Here is a 22,259-nt window from a genome sequence, read left to right as displayed (position 1 = left end):
CCTGGGCTCGGCGCGGCTCCGCCGCCGAGGCACGGCCGCCCAGGCAGCCATGTTGGGATGACGAGCCGACAGTCCTGCGGCCGCGGGCGGGGGACGGGCCTGCTGGTTTCGGGGTCGTTGGCAGAATGTGGGTGTTACACGGGGACTGGAGAACTAGAACTCACCAGAAGCAGGTGGTGATTTTGTATCTGTTCTCTAAAACTTAAAATACGTTCATACCAGATTTTGAAGTGTGTTTCTCCTCACTTGCAGCTCGTTGTTAGCTCAGTGCCTTTTGTTATTACGCAGGATGTTGGTGTGTGTTGATAAATAGCCACACGTTTATATGATAAGATTTTCCGTGCTTTGCCAAGTTCTGCAGCGCTGTTTTATCTGGCATCTTCACTTGGTACAAAGATAGCAATTCGTGGCGCATGAGTTCATCTAGTATATCAGACTGTCATCACTACCTGATCCTCAGTGGAGGACCTAAAATTGGATTCGCTGTTGTCCTCCTGTTCATAAACTCCTGCTGCTCTGAACAGCTGGTTTGCTAACTTTCCATATACTAATCTCTGCCCTTGTTCGTTTTCTTTCTTTGGAGCTGTTGTACTGATTAAGTTACAAGCAGATTTTTTGTTTAGAAGCGAGCACGTGCACTGGTGGGCTTACCTGTGCAAACCCAGCACAATGGCTGGCTGTGCTAAATACAAGTGACGCTGCTTCATTTGTGATGTGTGGTGGATTTATTTTTATTTGAATGTAGACATACCGATTTTGAATGGTTGTTTTTGTAACCCCTTTGAACTTGTTGCAAACTTCTCTGAATATATAAATAACAATTTGACGCTGAAAACCTACTCTGCTTGTAACTTTTCAAAAAGTATGTTCTGTATTTTGACATGGCATAAAAAACTGGTTTGCTAGAACTTTCAAATACATCCAAGGATCCAAGTCTTAATGAACAGCTTGTTTCTTTAAACATTCATGTGGAAGTCCAGATCTAGTTAAAAGCGCTTTGAGACCATGAAGGGTGGTTGATCAACATTATTGGGTTTGTCAGATTGAATAACAGAAAACGGGTGAGGTGACAAAATAATGAAACCTCACTGTGTGACTTGCAGAGTGGATGACGGGTATCTTTGAATATTAGTTTAAAGTAAGTATAAAATTAATATGCAGGGTTTGCTTTATGCTGATGGAGCTCACTGAGCAACTCAGATATTATCTGCCACCGGTTTTAGAGCCAGTGGTGTGTCAGGTTGAAGACTCAAGCATGCAGTTCCCTGTTTTACTTCGTTCCTTATTGGCTTCAGACAGACTGAGCGTTAAAAGATTCACAGCTAGTAGGCTCTTTGCGAGACGTTAGGGGCATGATTCATTCTAGCAGAGATGGCAGCCTTCTAAGCTTATAATGAACGCTAAAAAAAAGGTGGCCGTTTTTACAAAAATCTTCATAATCTTTATAAAAAAGATTGTTCTGCTGAATCTGTATCACACGCTGTACTGCGCATATTGTTTTGCTGTGTTGCAAGTTACATCTCCTGTTGCCTACCACGCTGTAGGAGTGTTTTGAGTAGTAGGCGATACTGTTGGGAAATGTGAACCCTGAAAAACCAGTTACAGTTTATTGTCTGTGATGCTATGCGACTCGGCCTTGTTTTGCCTTATGATGTCACGCTGTATGATGAGGGCAATATTGCCTTTATGAAATGTTACAACCAGTTGAAGTTGCTGATAAGTGGGGGAGAAAAAAATCCCTTAAAACCCCAACAACTTAAATTTATGGGAACCTCAGAAAAATATACCATTTTTGGTTAATTTTCTTGTTAATGAAAATTAAATTTTGCATAGTGAGATGGTGTTCACAACCTCTGAAATCCATGTGCAACTACCAGTAGGCATTTTGCTTACTTCAGATATGAAAATTTAGCAGAGTTGAAAATGCATGAGATTTAAAATTACACACATTTAATTTTCTGTGAGCACAAAAGGTAGGGTTGGGGAAAGTTGATAATTGCAAAAGTCTAGCAGTTAAATTGTGCTAGTTGTAGGTGATTTTGTGACCTGTTCTGTAAGAATTTCTCCACAGTCCTGTTTCAAACAAGGCTGGGATTTAGCTAGTGCAGATGGACTCTGGCAGTGTGCTTTTCATGAGTTCTTATTGGGAATATTGGGTTCGGAAGTACTCAGGAATTTTTTTAAAGGAGATGACTCTTTTGTTCCATCTTCTCTCTGCCAGTTCCCTACATATAATAGTTATCTGCAGAAATTAATGTTCCATTCTGAGAGATACTTCTGTGAAAACATCTGCAAAAAATCCTTGTTTGTGGGACTCTTCAGTAAGAAGGGAAAATAAGCTCCCTAGATGTCATAAATATTGTAAGAACACATTGGTTGTATTTTTGTGTTCTTTAAAAAAAAAAATCCCCTTCATTAATGGCCTTTCCACTGACTTGTCTTTTTCTGCCATTTGACAAAATTAACCATGTCACTGAACTTGACAATAACGGAGATTTTGCACTTGACAGGTTTCTAAAATTGTGTTTTAGAAGAAGAATGCTCACTGGGCGTGTAGAGTAACATTCCTGTTTTCTAGCAACAGTATTCAGGGTCAGTTGAATAATACTACTGGGATGTATCAGGATTAGTCTTGTCACTTAGCTTTCACATGAGGGCACAGGTACTTACACAAGGGCCTGCTGAGAGGGGAGAGCAAAAAGTCCGCACAGTAGATACCCGGGAAGAAGGTTTACAATGAAGCTGCATGTTTGATATGCTTTGTTACACAAAAGGTAGGCACCGCTGAGCAAGAGCGAGTAAAGCAGTTGTCTAGAGCAAACCAGAATCTCAAAGATCATGCAAATTCATTCCCATTACTACTTTGCTCTATTTATGTTGAAGTTTCTAATGAAACTTCTTAAAATTCTGCACTAACCTGAAGCTGACTGTCTGGCTGTCTCATGAATCATTATTCTGCTGGTTTGCTGTACCACTGGCATGGAAATTCAGTTGGCTTGTTCCTAAAGAAATGCCTATTCTAGCCTGGTGAGACACCTCAGGTACCTGCTGAAATAAGAACGTTTTAAATTATTTCTACTTGGTGGAGTAATATAATTTCTGCCTTCACCATGTAAGGGCATTAATGAGGTAATGCAGTTTTATTAAAAACTTCTTATACTGTGTGAAAATGTGTCATAACTTGAATTAAACATGTATTTTTACCAGCTGTAGAACTTACTTCAGAGCCAAAGTGCTTCTGCTTTAGATCTGCTCTTAAGTTTTCTGCGTTTGTGGCACTGTGATTACAATCCTGAAATGAGCATTTCACTGCATGTGTGGTGTATAGATAAGCAGAAATAAGAGTCGAGATTTCTGGGCCGTGCGCAGGGACTCGTGCAGGGTAGGGTTCTGCTCATGTTAACTTGGATTCAAGATGAAAATAACTGCATTGAGTGAGACCAAAGACTCAGCAGCGGCTGTAGCAGATATTTAGAATGCAAGGGTAAATCAACCATGTAATCACGTTTTCTCAGTAGCATCTTGCCAGTTCTCTTAGACTCTGTGCCACAGAGACTTGCCTAGCCAAGGGAGGCGGCTTTTTACTCGACCTTGATGGCTTTTGCTTTAAATCTGTCTTACTGCTTTTTGAGTCTGTTTAACTTCAGTACTGACACTGTCCCGTGGCAGTAAGTTAAACTGCTTAGTTGTAGACCTGCTGAAAAGCTTTCTTCTAACGGAAGCAGTTGGTCAAGGACAATACAGTTGGTCCAGTCTTTAACCCTACATTTCAATACTGCCTCGGATGTGCCTTGAAGTTTGGATTATGGGTATCAGGGATAGTTTCCTGCCAAAGAAAGTGCTTCATCATTTGGATGCAGTAGGATTTGAACAAGTATTTTGATAATGAAGATGAATTTACTGCTGAACATTTGCTGAACATAGATAGTAATGTTTACCCCTGAGGCAGTAATTTTTGATTCCTCTTCTTACTTAGTGCATCCTTTAATCAGCAGATGTACAAGTAATTAATGAGTTTTTATTTCCTTTGAGAAGAGGACTTTCCCAGGACTCCAAAGGGTTCTTTAAGGTTGTTGGGTTCACCCTTTTCTCTGGAATGGTGGTACTGAAAGGCAGCGCGATATGGCCCATGACACGTCTTAGTTTTACTGTTATCACTGATGTGTTGTGGCAGCCGAGGGTTGACAGTTAGAGACCTTAGATATGTAGTATATGGTAGCTGGCTCTTGCTGAAATCTAAGTATCTCTATCTTTACTGCTAAAATTATCTTTGTTAGGTTAAGCCTAACACATGTTGCAACCAGATCTTCGCGGGAGACCGGGGTTCGATTCCCCGTATGGGCCACCGAAATGTTACGGGTTGAGGGTCCGAGGTATCCACTCCTCAAATTACCGTAACGATTCTGTCTGCCTTATCAGAGGCAGAAGGATTTTAAAAAGGAGAAGGATCTGTATGGTGTAAGATACTCTTGTTAGGAGGGACGCTCCGTGATCTGTCACGTCGCTCACCAGAGACTGGAGCAATCTGTCTCTGGCCGGAGAAAACTCCGCGATCTACTGCGTCGCTCACCAGACGACCACTTAAATGCGGGGTCAAAGTATTTGCAGGGAATAATTCCTATTGGTCCAGAACTCAAAACAAGGAAGTTTCAGCCCAAACCGGGACATTTCGTATTGGGAAGATTGTATTGGGATCCCTGCTTTCTGAGAAGAAAACTGAGTAATGAAAACAAGTATGTCTGTACACTTCAAAAGAACTGCTGCAGGTGACAGAAACCTGTGGCTCTTCAGTGTATTTCCAGTTCTGTCTTTGAAGTGACAGCTTTCTTGGGGTGAGGAGGGTGATTGCAAAGCAGAAGTTGAAATTTTCAGACAATTTTGACTCTCCCTAATTTTATCAACATCTTGAATGCAATAGCTCTAAATAACTGAATTATATTTTTCTCCTTAGAAAACACCAACAAGAAGGATAACTTGAAACACCCTTGACCCCTTCACTTCCAATTTCTTGACCACACTACAAGCAACCAGGATGTCGGGGGCTTCGGTGAAGGTGGCTGTTCGGGTACGGCCCTTCAATTCCCGAGAAACCAGCAAAGAATCCAAATGTATCATCCAGATGCAAGGCAATTCAACCAGTAAGTTTATTTTAGTCTCATAAGGGAGTCTTTCTCCTCTCCCTTCCTGTTTAATCCTTGTCTTTTTGTCAGACTAAACGGAGTACTGTGTACATTGTATCATCTAGAATTACCTTTTTAGGGAATATTCTCTTCTAAGGCTGTCAAGACAAACTAGATTGTCTCTCAATTTGTCTAGAAAGTCTAAATCACGGGTATCTTGATTTTGATGAAGTTGTTTAAGTTGAAGTTAGAATTCCAAAGTGAAAACCTTTTATTAACTTAGGTGAGTGAGTATATGTGGGCTGACAGATACGCGGGTATGTTGCAGACCACCACGTGATAATTGTGATATAACTCCTGCTCAGGTCTGGTGCTTTAGTTCTTGGTATGCTTATTCTGTTTCGTGTAGTTTGAGTGAGAAGGCTGGGGTAAAGGATGTCAAGTTTTATACTTTACAGATCAGATATTTAAACGACAGCAAAATAACAGAGTACATAAAATCATCTTATTTTCTAACCGATTAGAAGTGTTAGGATTTTAAAATAATTGTTGTGGATCTAATTTGGGGGAGAAGAGTCTTCTAGGGGAAATGAATATGGGCATACTATTGATTGCTGGTGGTTTTTTTAATGCTTTTAAGGTCAAGGCAGTATTGATACCATTTGCTGCAGTGTTGTTGGTCATGTGTAGACTAATAGCTGTACTTATAAACTGCTCTTCTTATAGTAGTTTTACATTGTTAGGTATTTGAGTAGAGTCATCTTGTCTGGGGTGTAGGAAGTAACACTCAGAGAGCACTGAGTTACTTCACTGTCTGATTCCTTGAGTATTTACTCATGCTTGTTAATACAGACGAGGTTTCACAGAGGGTTTGTTGTTATTTCTGTCAAGGATTCATTCCTTTTCGTGATCCCTCAGTCTTTGTAGCCTCACAGTTATGTTACTCAACTGCTTATTATCAAGGTCTGAATTTGTTGGCTAAAAGCTCAGTACAGAAAGTTACATTAGTGTGTCTGACTCTCATATCTGTGCAGCAATTTAAAAATAAAGGGAATTCAGTGGTAATTGTAGCCTATGGAATTCCTGCTTCATACCTTGAAATGTGCCAGTGAAATGATCAAGGCTTAGATATTTTGCCTTTCAGAAGGTTATTTTTTCATTTGTGCAGTAATCAGGTTGACGGGAGGCAAATCTGAGAGGCTGAGGATGTGTTGGGTAGTGACTATTTTAAGCCTTTGAGTCAGTTAAAGTTCTCTTATCTGGGAATTAAAGCCTAATGGACTATTGTGATGAAGAGGATTGATAAGACAGAGTGAAGTCTGAAAGCTAAGAAGGCATTTTGACTGTTACTTCAGTACTTGAACTTCAATTCTTTATGTATTGATTGGCATAGCTAGTTCTACAAATCCTTTGTGAGTCCTGAGTTTGAACTTTGTGCAGGTGTGAGTTTTATAAATGTGTCGACTGATACAGGCAGAGACTACATTGTGGTGAAACGGAGGCAAAGTGCTTAGGATTATTTTAAGGAGAACAGTATAGAGATAATAAAGTGCATCACAGTGTATTCCATTTATTTTTTTAATGAATGTATGAAAAAGAACTGTTTTTTGACACCCATAGTGAAGTATATTGTTGAAGTCAGAATGCCACCAGGGTTGATGCCTGACGTGCTACTTTTGTTTGACAGTTTTTGTGTGAATTTGGCAGCTTTTGGGGTTGTCCATCATTCTCAGTGGGCTTGCCAGCAAAACAGAACATCCTGCTGGGTTAGAAAGCGTATTCTCAGTTTCGTTACACAGTAACTTTGCTTTTAGAAACAAAACAAGTGTAACTTTCTTGTGGACTTGAGGTGTCCTACAGAATTAACTTGTTTTCCTATCTGGCTTTTATATAATTTCCTCCGCGAAGATCAAAGCCTTTAATGAAGATCCATATTAGATCTGCTTCTTTATAATTTCTCAGTGTTTAAAAAATGACAAGGTAGCTTTATACAGTTCTGTATTTAACCTGCTGTGTTAAGAGCAGTTATTGTGAGTAATTGGGATGCAAATCATGGAAATTTTGAAATTGGTACTTGATAAACAAACTGTCTTTTCCCCTTTTTTTTGTCTACTATTCAAAGATGACAAGATTAATTCCTCCACCCCTTAATAGTTGCGATTGTATTGAGCTGCAGTAATACAGTATCTCGCACTTAAAGAATTGTCAGTCTTTATGTTTTTAAAATAAATGCTGCAAAACAGAAATCCTGCAGTCCAGCTGAAGTCACATGTGCTGCCTGCATTAAGGGGCTGGTATTTTGGCAGGCAGCCTGTGCTGCTCAGATCGTATCTAATTGCAGATGGGATCCATTTGAACGATACTGCCAAAAGTTCTTCAGTGGAAATGGGAGAAGCAAGGGTAATAGAGGAATTCATAAGAACAGGAGAGCTTAGAAGCTGCAAAATCCTACTACTATGTTAATTTGGGAATGCAAAAAGATTTCCAAAAAACAGGTAATGTGACCATCAAATTACTGATTTAAAAAAACTCTACCAAAACAATAACCAAGTGGGATTAATTAAAGAAAAGACCATTATTGCTTTTTATTATTATCTCTTAGATAGTATCTTAAGAAACAGAAGGTTTGTTTTCAGAAGCACCTGCAATGCAAGTGGATTCGGTTGACTGAAATGCTTTGATTTCGTTTGGAGTTACATTCTGAAGCGTGTATCTGCATCGCCCATTGTACTGGGGTCACTGGGAGATAGGAGCGTAAGCCCGTACGTGTCACGTGCACGTACCCACTTGGGGTAGGTCCAGTGTAGCTGTGTCGGTTGCATTGCCCGTGGTGGAGTCAGCCATGCTGGGGTTCCTGGGGAGAGAAGGGGGAAGTTAGTGGGCTCTGAGGACTTTTCCTATAGAGAATTCATTCCCTGGGGTGATCCCTCTGAGGCAGTCCTTTCCATTGGTTAGCTTGCACTGTCTAATGTATTGTTTGTTTCATGTTCTGCTTATTACAGAATATTTTCAAATGAAGTTTCAAATGAAACTTGGCATCAGTGGACTTTTAAGTTGCTTTTTGGGGTGGTAGTTTATTGATAAAATCCCGCCTAATACTGAAACAGACTAAAACTTATGAAATAACACTTCTGTCTTTTCCTGGGCTCAGTCTTTTTAAATAAATCTGAAAATTTACCTGCTTTAATGGTTTCTTTACATTACTGGATAGGTGCTTTATTGTGCTCCAGGTCAAACTTGCAAGCACCTTTTTGAGATAAATAGTTAGTGGTTGTAAGCATAGCCTTATTGAATAGGTTTTGTCTTTAACTGCTACTTTTTCACTTCTTTTTGTTTGGAATGATTTACAGCAGTGCGTCTTACCCAAAGTGTATTAATTACTTATTGCCTGCCCAATTCATTAATTACTGTTGTTCTGGTGAGTGGGAAGAAGATTCTGCTGTGTCATACATGGGATGAAAGATGAGCTCTAGATCTGAGAGTATTTTCTGTGTTGCTAGTTCTTGTACTCATTCTTGTATTGGGTTTTGACATGTAACAAATAAAAAAAGTTGGCAGTTGCTTCCTTGGATTATTGAGATGAAGAGCTAAGCTATTTTGTGCCTAAAAACTTCCCTAGTGTTTTGTATTTTCTGGGGTTTTTATTTTGTTTTTGTTTGGGCTTTTTATTTGGTTGGTTGGGGGTTTTTTTCTGTTGTTTAAGTGTTTTGATAGTCCTGTCTGTAAATAAATAATGCCTGAATAAAAACAAACTAAAATGAAGCAGAGGTTCAAGCTCATAGCTTCAAGACAGCATCTAGATTTTCATCACTTGTAAAGAGTTCAGCTAGTTTATTCTTTGAAAAAGCTAAATGGGAAATAAAGTATCGTACTTGGAATATGTCTCTGCAATTGATGTTACACTAACTGTGCACTAGATGAATGAAAATAGGTTTTAGCATCTTGTGCGTGCCAGTGACAGAGTAAACCAAAGTTCTCAAGCAATAGTTCATCTGAGATTATTGTTTATTATGCTTTGCCATGAACGCAGAAATGCACCTGCACAGTCAAGGTTGTATGGCAAGATGTGAGTGCAACTGAAAATTACCTGTTAGGATTTTAACTCTGTCTCTGTGGCTTGGTAATGTTGGAAGGTTCTTTTGTGGACTGCTCAAGGTGTCGGATGTTTAATGGAAACAGGCGCGGTGGAGTGGTCCCATCTGGCAGTAACAATAGTCGCAGCTGCTGCTGTAGGCATATGGCTGTTCGGTTCTCAAGCAGACACCCCTGGCACTGGAAAAGCTTCGTAAGGCTTTCTGGAGTTAATTTGCAGAGGTTGAGGGGAAAATTTTTTTTTTCTAATGATTGATTGGATTATTTTCTCTCTAAATGTTATAACCTCTGGTCTAAACCTGAATATTGAAATAAAATTAATAAACTTTCCTGTTTGGGTTTTTTCTTTACTTTTTCTTTTAATATGTGTCCTGCTTTATGCAATTGTTCTGGAGCAAAATAAAAATGGGTGGAAAAACAGGACTTAAAAGGCTTTTGGTTTATGGTGGTTTTGTCTATATTAGTGATACTTAAAATATAATACTAAAATTGCTGATATTTGAACAATAACACCACAGGTTCAAGCTACTGGAAGGTTCCTAGAACAGGGTAACCTCAGTATTCAGCCAGTGCTTTATTGCCATATTTTGGCAAGGGTGTTGTTACATTTTGCCTTTTTCATTGTTATGTAGCAGTAAGCATGGGTAAAGCCCTTCCCAAATCTTCGTCCGCGAAGCCAAGCCATGATGATGAGCTCTAAAAAGTAGTGAGCACTTTCAGAGAAACTTAATCCTTAAGGGGGAGGGGGGGAGGTATGTTTTGCTGATCTTTCTGATCTAATTTTTAACTGTTTTCTTAATGAAAAGATATGCTGAATGGACAAGAAACCATATTGTGTGCATGCGTCTTCAGGAGAATGATAGATTAGGGTTTTTTTTCCTGCAGTAGTATTCTGTAAGCATAGTTTAAATAGTTTCATGAAGGAATTTGTATCCTGGAAGTAATCTTTGGTCTAAATTACTGAAGAGAAAAGGCCTGATAAGAAACTGGCTTTTATTTAGACCAGCACTGAGTACATGTGGGTAGTAAAGTAATTTAAGTAGCATTTGCTACAGAAGTAGAAAAGAAAAGCAAAAGAGTTCATTGTAGTTATCCTACCTAATAACAACTTTTTTTCTTCTCTTGATGAGATGTTTTCAATGAAAGTACAGAATAGGTGGGAGGATTAATTTTCGTAGATAGATTTCTGTCTTGACTCTCAATCTGTGTTCTGACAGTTAATAATTTTAGATAACTCAAAAAGATAGCCATACCCCATTTCTAATGACTTGTGCCTACTGGGAAGCACTGGGTCTTGTGTGGTGCTTTTTCTGCATGCAGCTTTTTTTTTTTTTTGTAAGACTTTTTTGAAAGCTTTTTGCTGGTTTGGTGCATGTCCTGCTACCAGTTACTACATTTGTTGCAAGTAACAGACAAGAGAAGTCTGGAATGCAAGTTTGTCTCACAGAGAAAATGGAGGCAGTTGCTATTCTCTTTAAATAGTTGTTGCAGGAGTGGAGTTTGGTGGGGAGTGGTTCTTGCTGCTTCAGTTTTTTTCTAACAGTACTGGGTCATTCTAGGAGTAAGAGTCATAAAATGTTGAGTGAGGCATTGCTGAACGCAGAAAAGCAAAGGCTCTACGTGTGAACATTAGAGCTCTTTATGTTTTGCAGGGTTAAGGATATCTGTTGCTTGTCCCTAAGTCTGTCTTAATCACTGTCTCTAAATGCCCTACAATATTGGAGAGGGAAAAAATGTGGAATTTTTTTAGGTGTTTGGTTTTCCTTCTAAAGCCTTTCTCATGACGGTGTAAGAATAACTCAAAGTGTTAATTCTGCTTAAGAAAATGTTAGGGGGTTAGTATAGAACTATAGGAGAGAGGTAATATTACTGATGAACCCAGAAGAGGGTTCTGTCGGTGGTGAGTAAACTGTGGAATGCTTGCCCTTCAGAACTGGTGCCCACTGATACAGAGCTAGGCTTTAGAGAGGATTCTTTTTATAAAATGCTGAAAGGTGGCCCATTATTTCAACATCCAAGTAGAGATAAAGAAAACACAAGTTGTCAACGGGAGCTACATAAGAATGGATATTTTCATTTCATGAATCCTTGAGAATATCGAGGCTGGCAGAACTGATTCTCCAGGGTTCCGGTGTCCTCTTAATGGAGTGCTGGCATGTGTCTGAATGCCAGAATGGCCTCTGGAGAAGGCCAGTGGCTCTTGGAGATGTAGTCAAGTAAAAGCAGGTGGTGAAGGGAGAAGAATTTCTTTTTAGTCTGCCTTGATACAGAAAATATGTGAGGAAAGAATTTGGCTGGACTCTATGGGCTTAGCCAGTTCAGACCTAGACCTGATAGACATCTTCTGCAATAGGATGTTTTCAGGTAATCAGTTGAGAGTGAAGGTTTGGAATGGGTTTGGTTGAGCTTTTCGGAGAGGTAGAACAGTCTGGTTTGACTAGCTCCCGCTTGGTGCAAAGCCTGCTGGCATGCTGTTCTCCAAGAACACCAGCTGTAGAGATGGTATTTATAGCACTTGGATCTGTAAGAGCAGCTGAGGATGAGAGCGGCTTTCTAGCAGCTTCTGTGAACAAGCGTTTGCCTTGCTCTGGTGCTATTGAACCTAACTCCCTCCCCCATCCAACCTTTCTCCCAGTACAGCGTTGAAATTCCACAGTGGGGAGAGAATCCAGTTGAATTACAAATGAGCTGTTCTTAGCTTCTACTTGGTTTCCTTCCCTTTTAATGATTTGAAAAATGCAAACAATGCTTTGAAAAGCAAGCACTGCTTTACAAGCTGGAAGTGTCCATTTCCCTTCATTTATCTCTTATAATAACAACCCTGAAAGTCTGCCTTATAAAAACAGTATAGCCATATATCTGATTGCAACGTATGCCTAGGAAAGAAGCCGGTATTAAACGTGTCTTTGGAAACGTGTTTCACGTTCCAACAAATAAAGGCTGCCTGCTCCACCCTGCTCTCAGTAGCGACCATGTTCTCATTGTTGTCATTCCAGTCTACAGATGGCGCAGATATATTTTCCAGATCCATGCATTTTAAGAGACTGTATATTTAATGTTAGTTTGATCTTGTGGAGTCAATTCTGAAAGCCCCAGAGCTTTTACATTGGTTAAATTGATTATTCAGACGTCATAAAGTAAAACTACTGCTTGTGTTGATTCAAGTAGAGTTTGAAGAAGGAACAGAAATGAACTATCTGGTATTTATTTCCCCAAATGTTACCCCTTCCAAATTTTGGCCTAGACTAGCATGGCTTTTTAAAAAATTTCTGCCTATTCCTTCACCAGTGATAATGAGAACAAAAGTGAACACAGGACAATGCTTTTTTTTTTTTTCTTTTTTTGCTAGCTGTTACCTTTTAATATGTGTTGGCATTTGGTAGGAATGTGTGCTCTGTGGGGGTTACTGCTGCCACGAGGAGAATTATTGAGACTGCTGTGAAGCCTTTTCCGTGAGATGAAACTTAATTTTATTTCATGTGTAGAAATTAAAGAGGCTTTGTGCCTTCAGCAGTGACAGATGTGGTAGCGCTAAGGGAGTGGAAGGGGTAAACGACTGAAAGCAGGTTGTATTGCACAAACAATGGAAGTTCAGTGTCTCCAGTTCCATACCTGACTTTCACCATTATTGGGCTTTATTTCTGATTGACAATTGTTTGTTTGTTTGTTTTTAAATATTAATGTATCAGTCTGTGCCCCCTGTCAGCACAGACTGCGTATCAACTAATCCCAGGATTTAGCCCAAGTTAATTCTGTCTGCTGGTGTTTATCTGAAGGGCAAACTGCAGTTAGCCAGTTCTTCTCTGGAGCACCCTGCAGTGACTAATATGAGGCATGTCTGATGGCAGAGTGCCCTGTCATATGACTCTGATCGCTAACAGAGGTGGAGCTGTTGAATCTAGTGACTTGATTTTAAATGCAATGGGGGATAAGAGAATAATTTCAGTTCTTAACTCTTGTGTGCTTTGTGCTCTGTCTCTCTATTCCAAGACCTATTTGTTTGTATCCCCAGATACTGAACCTGCGAAATTTGTGGCATGTGGAGAAACAGGGCTGACCAGGGTCAAAACAGATTAGGCTTGGACCACAAATTCAGTGTCATAATCTGGCATGAGATTTAAGTGGTTAAGAAGTAGTTTTGGTCATTCTTTGTGCCTGCAAAAATACTTTTGTGGCTGAGTGGATGAGAATGGAATGAGGGGCTGATCTTGGCTAAGTTTGCTTGCTTTTTTTTTTTTTTTTTCTTTTTTTCCACTCTTTGTAGGTTTCCCGCTGTCTGTTTACTTGGTTAGTTTTAATGCAGCCTGGAAGTGTAAGTCCAGAAAAGAAGGCTTCAAGTGGGAATGTGTTTGTTTAGGAAGGGGTAAGAAGACAAGAGCATGCTGCTTTTAGTTCAGAGTAGCCTAAAGGACTATAACTTTGCATCAGCTCTCTGTTGTGCTCCATGCTCTGGTAATAATATAAAGTGCATATTTGAGGTGTACTTTTTGAATTTCAGTTTCAGCAAATCGAGGTCGGATTGTAAGGCAAAAAAGTTTAGCTGTCCAAAATGGCGAATGCGAAATTAATATCTATTACAAAATCTATGGGTACCGTTTCAGCAGCAAGGTGGTCTTTCAAAGCTTGCAAACACTTTTTTCTAAAATTAAAACCCAGCAATTGATTTCAAATCTTATAAATTTGAAAGGTTGAAAGTGTATGTTATTTTTGTGCTAGCTGGTAAAGCAGATGGTGGATGGTATGGAAAATGTTAATTAAGGAACAAGTAGGATGGACTGTGGAAGTACCTTATGCCAGGAAATGAAGTTGCCTGTTTAAGTAAGGGCATGTTAAAATCCAAATGTTTTGTGGAGATTGGTTTATTACTGTTGATGCAGCACATCTAAAATCACAGTTCCTTCACTGGTTTTTCTGCTTTCTCTCAAACTCTTGGCGGCTGTACTGCACCTATTACATGCTTCTTTTGTATGAGTAATGGGTTAAAGTATGTGGGTTTTATGTAGTGACACCAAATTTTAGATTATTTGGTGTGAAGAAATTGGTTTTAATCCTGTTGGTTTCCTTACCTTTTGGTAAGTGATGTATAGTACTCAAATGTTTGTAGTTATCAAAAAACACCCACCGAAGTTAAACAGCTAAGTAGCTGAAGAGAGTTGTTTACATGATTTCAGTTTCGGAGAATATGTGGATTACTCTTGCTTAGAAGGGCACCTCAGATGGTGTAAAGCAGCTTTCTGTATAACTGTAAAGAGAAAGAAGCTTTTAAAATGCAAGCTGTGTCTCTAGGTTGGGGTGGCAGTGGTATTAAATAAACTGCTTCAAATTAAATGGTAATGCTGCATAGCTGTTAACACAATGCGCTTTTATTTGAATTTGATATCAATTTGTGACATGTAATTACTTTTACTTCTATTTACTTAATAAGTCAGAAAACTGATGTAAATATTATGTCTTAAGCTGAAGTGTATTATTCAAAATTTCTGGAAATTCGTAATTCAAATAAAGAAAGGGAATAATATGGGTAATCATCTCCCTCAACCAAATGAACAATTTATTCATTTTAAAACCATGAATATTCCCATCCTTTTCCTCAGCCTTCCATTCCAAAGGTAAATGATGGACATTAACCCAAACTGTGGTTGCTATGGTATCCTGGAAGAGTTTTTAGACACTGTAGTAGGAGAAGAATATCTTCAACTTACTTCATCATTTCCACATTTCTGAGTTACATGTGTAACCTTTTTCAGTAGGAATGGGATGGGACATGGTGATTTGGTAAAACATCCCTTCCAGTTTGATTGATGCAGAAACCTTACCATGTGGAAAGCTGAAAGATTCCACATGACTTGAGAAGTTGGCTTTTGGTGAAGCAAGGGGCCTGAGAAAGGGATTGAGTTTCTCAGAAACTGGCGGCTTAGGCTAAGTCCAGCATTCAAAGTTGCTACGGTGCCATGCTGCTGGTAACTCATTATAGCTGCAGCACAAAGCGGTAGTGTCAGTTTGCAAACAGAAGAGTTAATTGCCACATTGGACCTTTGAAATAGCAGATAAACAAATTTATTCTGTAAGATAAAAAGACCATTAATGTGTTCCTGCTGTGATCGTCTGCCTTATTGCCTTTCTCATTTCCTGAGGCTCTGTAATTAAACCATTAGCTTGTGTACCATGCCCTGAGTCTGCTGTGGTGAGAGGAGATAGATTATGACCTATTTCATGATTCCCTAATACAATTCATCTTGGCCTTCATGGTTTTAAAAAACCAAACAAAATATCTGAGAAGCTTTTAGTGTTCTTGTGGCTATTTGAGACACTGGAAACAGTCCTCTTACCTTTTTAATTTTACTTGTTTCCTTGTTCAGCTGAAAACACAGCTTGCTGAACCACATGCTGCATAAAATCACTGTTGCCCACTCAGTCTAATTTCTGCATGATCATTCCTTTTTTTCCCAGCTTGACCTATGAACCATTAGGATAAACTGTACTATAGGAAGTCTTTTAATTTCTTCAGAAATATCCATTAGCTTCCTTTAAAAGTAGCTCAATTTCATGGACCGCTTGTCGCTCTGAAGAAGATACTTGATGCAATGCACATCTCCAAGTCAGGTCAGTTACTTCAGTTCAAATTCCTGGTTTCTTAGCTGCCTCACCATCTTCTTTCAGATGCCTTATCTCATCACTTGGTTCAGACTCAGACCACATCAGACTTGACTGACGATAGTAGGTACCCCCGTGGTGCTCAGTGTTCCAAAGGAAGGTGATTTCTGTCCGATTGAAATCTGCTGAGGCTGTAATCTTATATTTTCTCAATCAGTCAGCTCTGCTGGATTAATTTGTAGACAAAATTCCATTAAACCAGTGATTCTGAAAATGGAGGATGTAGACTCCATGTGAGAAACAGGAATGGGGATAAATAGTCTTCAGGCTTGGACTAGAAGTGGAGTGAAAAGGCTGCGACTGGATCACAGTAGTGAGGGACAACATGCAGAGCTCCTGGCACCTGGGAGGTTGTCTCTGAGCCATTCGTGCTGCAGTGGAAGGTTTTGGCCAGGCAGCTGCATTCCCAACCTCTGACAGAGCTGCCTTCTTGCACGTTAAATCTCCGTCTCCTGATACGCTTCTCAAGATACGCTTTGCAAAAACACACATCCTAGAAAGTGAGCTGGACATGGGACTTAGAGTGAAGGAGCTGAGAAAAACTTGTCTGAGAAAATAATCCAAATAAAAATTGAGACAGAGTAGAACAACTTGCTTAAGTTGCATAGCCTGGACTTCACTCTTCACAAATGTGATGGATCAAATTTAAGCTTGAAAGCAAGCAGGATGAAGCAGTACTGGCAAGCTTGTGATGTCTTTCCAGACACTGACTCTGTTGCATAGCTAGAGACCTTGTCTTTCATGGGTGGCCAGTGTGACTTTATGCACAGTGAGCTGAGTGGAAAAACAAGCTACTCCGATTAAGTGTGTGGCTTCTTTGCCATCTTTTTGCAAGTGGTGGACTTTTCCTAGAGATTTTTAATTTTTAAAAACAATTAATGGGAAATGTGTGTTTTCACATCAAACCTGGTTTTGAATAGTACTGAAATTTCTGCTGCTTGTTGTCTGTTTCTGACACAGGAGAATCTTAGAAGGCAATTCTTGTTTCCTTGGAGAGACCAAGTGTGGCTTTGCCTTGGCCAAGAGAAATGTCTTCTTTGCTTATAAACAACAATATGAAATTGATAAAACTGATGAATGCTTGCTATTTCACTGTGATATTTCAAGAATTGAGATCAAAACTCTCTCTTGTGATTGCAGTTGCATCTTAAAGTAAAACTGCACCCATGTGACATTTGGGTAACCAACATGTGGTTTTGGATTGTGGTAAAAAAACGTGTTTCTAGGTCAGTGAAGATGTAGCTAGGCTTCTGCTTGTCTTGATTGCCTGCACAGTTTGCCAGGCCAGGAGTTCCCCATTTCCAGGACAACATTGCAAATGCACTGTAGTTGCTCCTCCCTTTCCGTAGCCATGACTCCTCTCAAAAACACTGAAGATAACAACATTGTTCACCCCCACAGGTTGTTACATTGAACTAATGCAGAGATTGTTTGATTTTGGTTTTGTTTTTTTTGTTTTACTGCTTTTTTGGGTCAGAACTTCTGGGTACAGAATCTTATTTCTTCCTTACCTTTCAGAGCTTTGTTAAATAATTGAATGAGAAATGAGAAGTTGTTGAATTGTAGCAGTCTGGAATACACTGAAAGGAGAGAACTGATTTAAGTGTGGGACAGGGGAGTTGTCTTCTGGGATTTGGTATTTGTTCACTTTATCTTTAGAGCTGGTTTAATAGCGTTTGCTGTAAAAGTACTACTGTTTGCTCAAAACTCGTGAAGGGACACTAAAGCGCTATGGCTTAGGTTACCAGTTTGTTATGTGTTGATGCCCACGTTGCTGTCCAAACCCACAAGCATTTTTGCCATTTGATACTGTACTGGTGCAAGTCGTGTTATTCATTGGCTTTGCATGCCTGTCAGCTTTCATAAGGCAAGAATGTCAGCACAAGGTGCATCCAAGTGAAATGGAGTTGGCCGCACGAAATAGAGTAGCAACTGTTGCTATTTGCAATCCAGACAGGGATCTTTTCTCCACATTAATTTTGGACCACAGCCCGGCTCAAGGACACAGCATCTTGTAGAGGAGTGCTTTAATTTTAATGGGGTTCTGTAACCACATTTTCAGAGATTTCTGTGCAACATGATGTTAAGTTCATGTTTGAAATGATAAGAGATGAGTATTGTAATTTTTTTATTTATCACGGAAGGAAAGGGAGAAGCCCCTGTCTCACCAAGCATAACCTAACTGGCATGTATATTTGAGAAATACACATCCTTTGTTTAGGATGACCCTGATGGTATCAGGGTGTAAATCATCCCCAAGAAGACTGTCAGCACCTTCGTATAGCTTCTTGCTTTGTAGATATTGTTTGCACTGTTAGAGTGTATCACTCCCAAAGGCAGATTACTGCTTAGGTGGAGTAGGGTGTGTGGAAGTCTAAGGTGATTTATTTAATTTTTATATTCTCAAGAGTTTTCCTCTTTACAGACCCTGCTTATGCAGGTGATGTTGAAAATAACTGCTAGAAATAATGGATTTAAGTATTTCCAGCACTGTAGTACTGAAAAGAAGACAGCAGTAGAGATTCACTTCTGCAGCAAGAGTTGTGCTTATAAATTACCCTTCTATTACAGATGTCCTGCGTGCTTTTAAGACAACAGCTGAAGCCATTGTGCATTACTCTCCCCACCCCAGACAAAGGTTATAGGAAGCTGTTTTGTTTCTGGGAAAAAAAACCACAAAAAGAACAACCCCAAAAATACCTGGAAGAGCTTTCATGATCTGTGGGGAATGCACAGGTGTGGGTCAAATACTGAAAGAATTAGAGGGTCTGAGAAAAAGAAAAGAGGATGAAATTTACACATGTGCCGATAAGAAAACATTTGGACTTTATTTGCCGAGTGTGTTTATTCTGGTATTTGTCAAGTGTTCAATCAGTTAACTCTCCTGAAGATTCCTAGATTCTTATATATGAATACCTTGGAAAGAAAATTAAGTCAAGAATTGCAAGAGCTGAAAAGGGAATTGGCGGTCAGCTTTTTGGATGGGACTTAAAAAGGCCAATTTATAACACATGTATTTTTTCATTCTGACTTCTTGTGTGTGTGAACTTCATCATAAGGTCATCATATATTACACTGAAATTCCAAAGACAAAAAGTACAAAAGTTGGTTGGGGTCACTGTGGGATTCAGCGGCTGTATACAGTAAGAACATTTACCCTTATTTGGATGGTTCAATTGATGTCAATCCTATTAAAAACCTGTCTGACGGATTTGTGCACGTACAAGAACATTGAAATGAACTATGCGGATAATCCCTGAAATGTCTGTAGATCCAACTCTTTTCATATCTTCTTCCATGCCTTGGAAATACTGAGCTTTTTAAAGAAAATCCTTCTACAATGACCTCTTGTACTGTGTAACATGCATTTCAAGATAGACTTGAGTAGTGCTGCTGTGAAATCACCAGATTCTTGAACACTTTGTGTTTTGGATCTTCTTCCTGGTAATATCCTCTGACTCCTAAAAGCCTGTCATATTCTAAAAGCGAAGGGACTGGGATCTACCTCTGATATTCTGTCCAACAGCAGAATTTTGTTTAGCAACAGCATTCCTTCTAGGATTTTTTTTCCCTTGACTTATTTCAAGTAGGGCCTACAGAAGTAGAGTATTAGGAAGCTTTGAGTCTATTATTTCAATTTTATTACTTCTGTGTAGTGTGACAACTCTGTGAACACTTGGGTCAGCAACCTTATTGGTTCTGCTCCTAAATGTAAAGTTAGCTAAGAGTTTGAATTTTGTTTCCTCTAGGTATTATCAACCCAAAGAATCCTAAGGAAGCACCAAAGTCCTTCAGCTTTGACCACTCCTATTGGTCCCACACATCGGTAAGTTCTTTCACAAAAAATCCTGTTTTGTTTGGGTTGGCTTTGTTGTTGATTAGCTTGATTTAACTGCATTCTCTTCTGATCGTACCGTCACTGTCAGATGTTTCTGCTGCTGTCTCTCTCTCTCATCCTCATTCAGGTTAAAAGCTTGTCATTGTGTGTTGTCTTTTCGTGTTTTGGGGGAGAATACAAAGGTAAACACATGGAGTTTGGTAACAAGCGGTAAATATTTGAAAGATTACTAAAAAATGTTCTCCAACATTGTTGTGCTCTAACTATTTGAAGGACACGTGAACCACAGTTAATTCATTTCTGCTCTTAGAGTGAAAGTTGCTAAAGTTCATGCAGTTCAAGGAGAGATGTAGTCTGTTCCCTTGTCTTATCTGGAAAAGAGGTGGTGGTGATCCATGTTTTCAATAGCTGCAAAAACAATAAACTCTCATCTCCATCTCGCTGGTCTGCCCCACCCTCCCGTGAATTGGTGCTAAGGTCCTGCTGACTTCCAGTCATTGTTCTACAGCAGAACTGTGGTGTTCTGCCATCTGCCCCTCCCCTGCCTTATTTTCTCAAAAGATACAGAAATAAGGGATACTGCATTTCTGGTAAGATTAATTTTAGTAACTTGGTGCAAACAAGACGTAATATCTCTGAGGAAATCTGTGGCTAACAAGATCATTTTCGTGATGAAAAACTTGGATTTGTGCAACTCTCTACTGAATCTTCCAGAGCAGCCATGCAAACAGATTACAGGATCAGCCAGAGGAACGTTATGAACGTAATTCCTGAAAACTAGCGGATAAGCAGTATCAAGGGAAAAAAATGGTCTGATAAAACCTCGATCCTAACGTTAAAATGTCACACAGTTGAATTTGTCTTGATTTCAGGAACAAGTAATATTAAAATCCAACATTTCAGGGAGAGAGAGTGCTAGATTAAAAATAACCTCAGTGCATGCAGTGTAGTGACCTACTACAAAATCACAGCTCAGTGGTATGTTATCTGTACAGTCTCTTGTGGTTTGTGTAGGCAGTTATTAGTTTGATAACTTTTCCAAACGTATTTACCAAGGACTTTCCTAAATGACCAAGAGAATATCAGAAAGAAAAGCATGTACACTGAATCCACCTTTCTGCGGTATTTTTATAACCTGTAGCACGTCTGGAGCTGCAGCATGGATTGCCCCTCGTGACTGGTTGTTGGAGTCTGATCAGTACAGTGACTGAGTGCCTAAAACACACTGCTTTAGGGGGAGGACTAATTTCTACAGTTCATGAAGTTTTGTTTTGAACAGGTTCTGCATTTGCCTTGAGATCTGCAAGTGTGTGGGGTTTTTTCGATGTTATATTTCAATTTTATTGTTAACCTTGAGTTTAGTGGTAGAAGAATGAACCTTGACTAGTTCAGCTACTTGCTAATTTGAAATATGTATTGACCTACTTGGGGATTTTGTTGTCACCAGTGTGGTTGTGAACAGAAACCTCAATTGGATTAGAGAGTGGAATCAGACAGCAGCAAGAAAAAATTAGTCATCTTAATGATTTGTTTACACTCTGTCAGTCTTGAAAAAACCCAAACCCCCAAACAAAACAGCAAAGTAAACCCAAGCAACTTTTGCTTCCCTTTTCTCTCTGCTACCTTTCGGAGCCTTTGTCAGGACCAGCCACTGTGGGATTTTTGTAGCTTCCAGCTCTTTATTCATTTGTATTTACTCTGAACTCTACTTTTAATTTTCTCCCCCTGCCTCCCTCCTCCCAGATACCCTGAATCTTGTTTGTTAGTGGTCTTTGACAAAACTTTCCCAGTAGTGTCAACAGGAGAGTGTTTCAGAACAGAATTGGTTGGTTGTGCAGATTGTTTCTTCAGCATTGATGGAGTGGTCTTGCAAGGGCTGTCATTGTCATTCTTCTGCAGCTGGTGCTGCCTTGGGAAAAAGCCGTGTGTAAAATAAAAAAAACCTAAAAAAAATAGGTGCTACATTTACCTCTTCCTAAGGCATTGACCTTAAATAGAAGATAGAAATAGAAAAAAAAAAAGCAGTTGCTTTAAGACTGTATTTATGCTGTTTTTATGTCTTTTCAGCCTGAAGATCCCTGCTTTGCATCTCAGAGCCGTGTGTACAATGACATCGGGAAGGAGATGTTACTGCATGCTTTTGAGGGCTACAATGTTTGCATTTTTGCTTATGGACAAACTGGAGCTGGGAAATCCTACACAATGATGGGCAAGCAGGAGGAGAGCCAAGCAGGCATAATCCCCCAGGTAGAGCAGAAGCCAGAAAGGAGATTTGCTTTTTATAGCACGTTGCTGTTACGCTCTCTTTGTATTGCAATAACAGTTAACAGACAACTGCAGCTTGCTTCTGAAGTGAAGGAAAGCCACTGGGGAAAAGAAGCATTATGAGTAATTTTCCCGCGTTACTTTTTTTAATTGTATTATATACTCCGTGTTATTCCTACATCCAATTTCTCAACTTCCCCAATGAACTAGTAAATCAAAATGTCTTATTCCCTGGGTTGTCTCCTTCTCTGACTTTGGCTAGGATAGCACTTAAGCGCTTTGTGTTCAGC

The 22,259-nt window shown here is 39.5% G+C and overlaps 1 protein-coding gene across 3 annotated transcripts in view; it reads left to right on the top strand.

Moving 5' to 3' along the window:
* Positions 1 to 4,944: 4,944 nt before the first annotated feature.
* KIF1B (kinesin family member 1B) overlaps positions 4,945 to 22,259 on the top strand; it is a 79,190-nt gene continuing 61,875 nt past the window's right edge. For all 3 annotated transcript variants that reach the window (XM_010137102.1, XM_010137028.1, XM_010137174.1), the window contains exons 1-3: positions 4,945 to 5,138; positions 19,616 to 19,692; positions 21,772 to 21,951. In XM_010137102.1, the coding sequence (XP_010135404.1) occupies positions 5,033 to 5,138; positions 19,616 to 19,692; positions 21,772 to 21,951 (363 nt within the window). In that variant the 5' untranslated portion in view covers positions 4,945 to 5,032. The remainder of the gene's footprint in view (positions 5,139 to 19,615; positions 19,693 to 21,771; positions 21,952 to 22,259) is intronic.

This window comes from Buceros rhinoceros, unplaced genomic scaffold, assembly GCF_000710305.1.
Source record: "Buceros rhinoceros silvestris isolate BGI_N320 unplaced genomic scaffold, ASM71030v1 scaffold8620, whole genome shotgun sequence".
Lineage (NCBI taxonomy): Eukaryota > Metazoa > Chordata > Aves > Bucerotiformes > Bucerotidae > Buceros > Buceros rhinoceros.
Note: the sequence above shows the minus strand (reverse complement) of the source record. Positions and strands in the feature narration are given on the sequence as shown.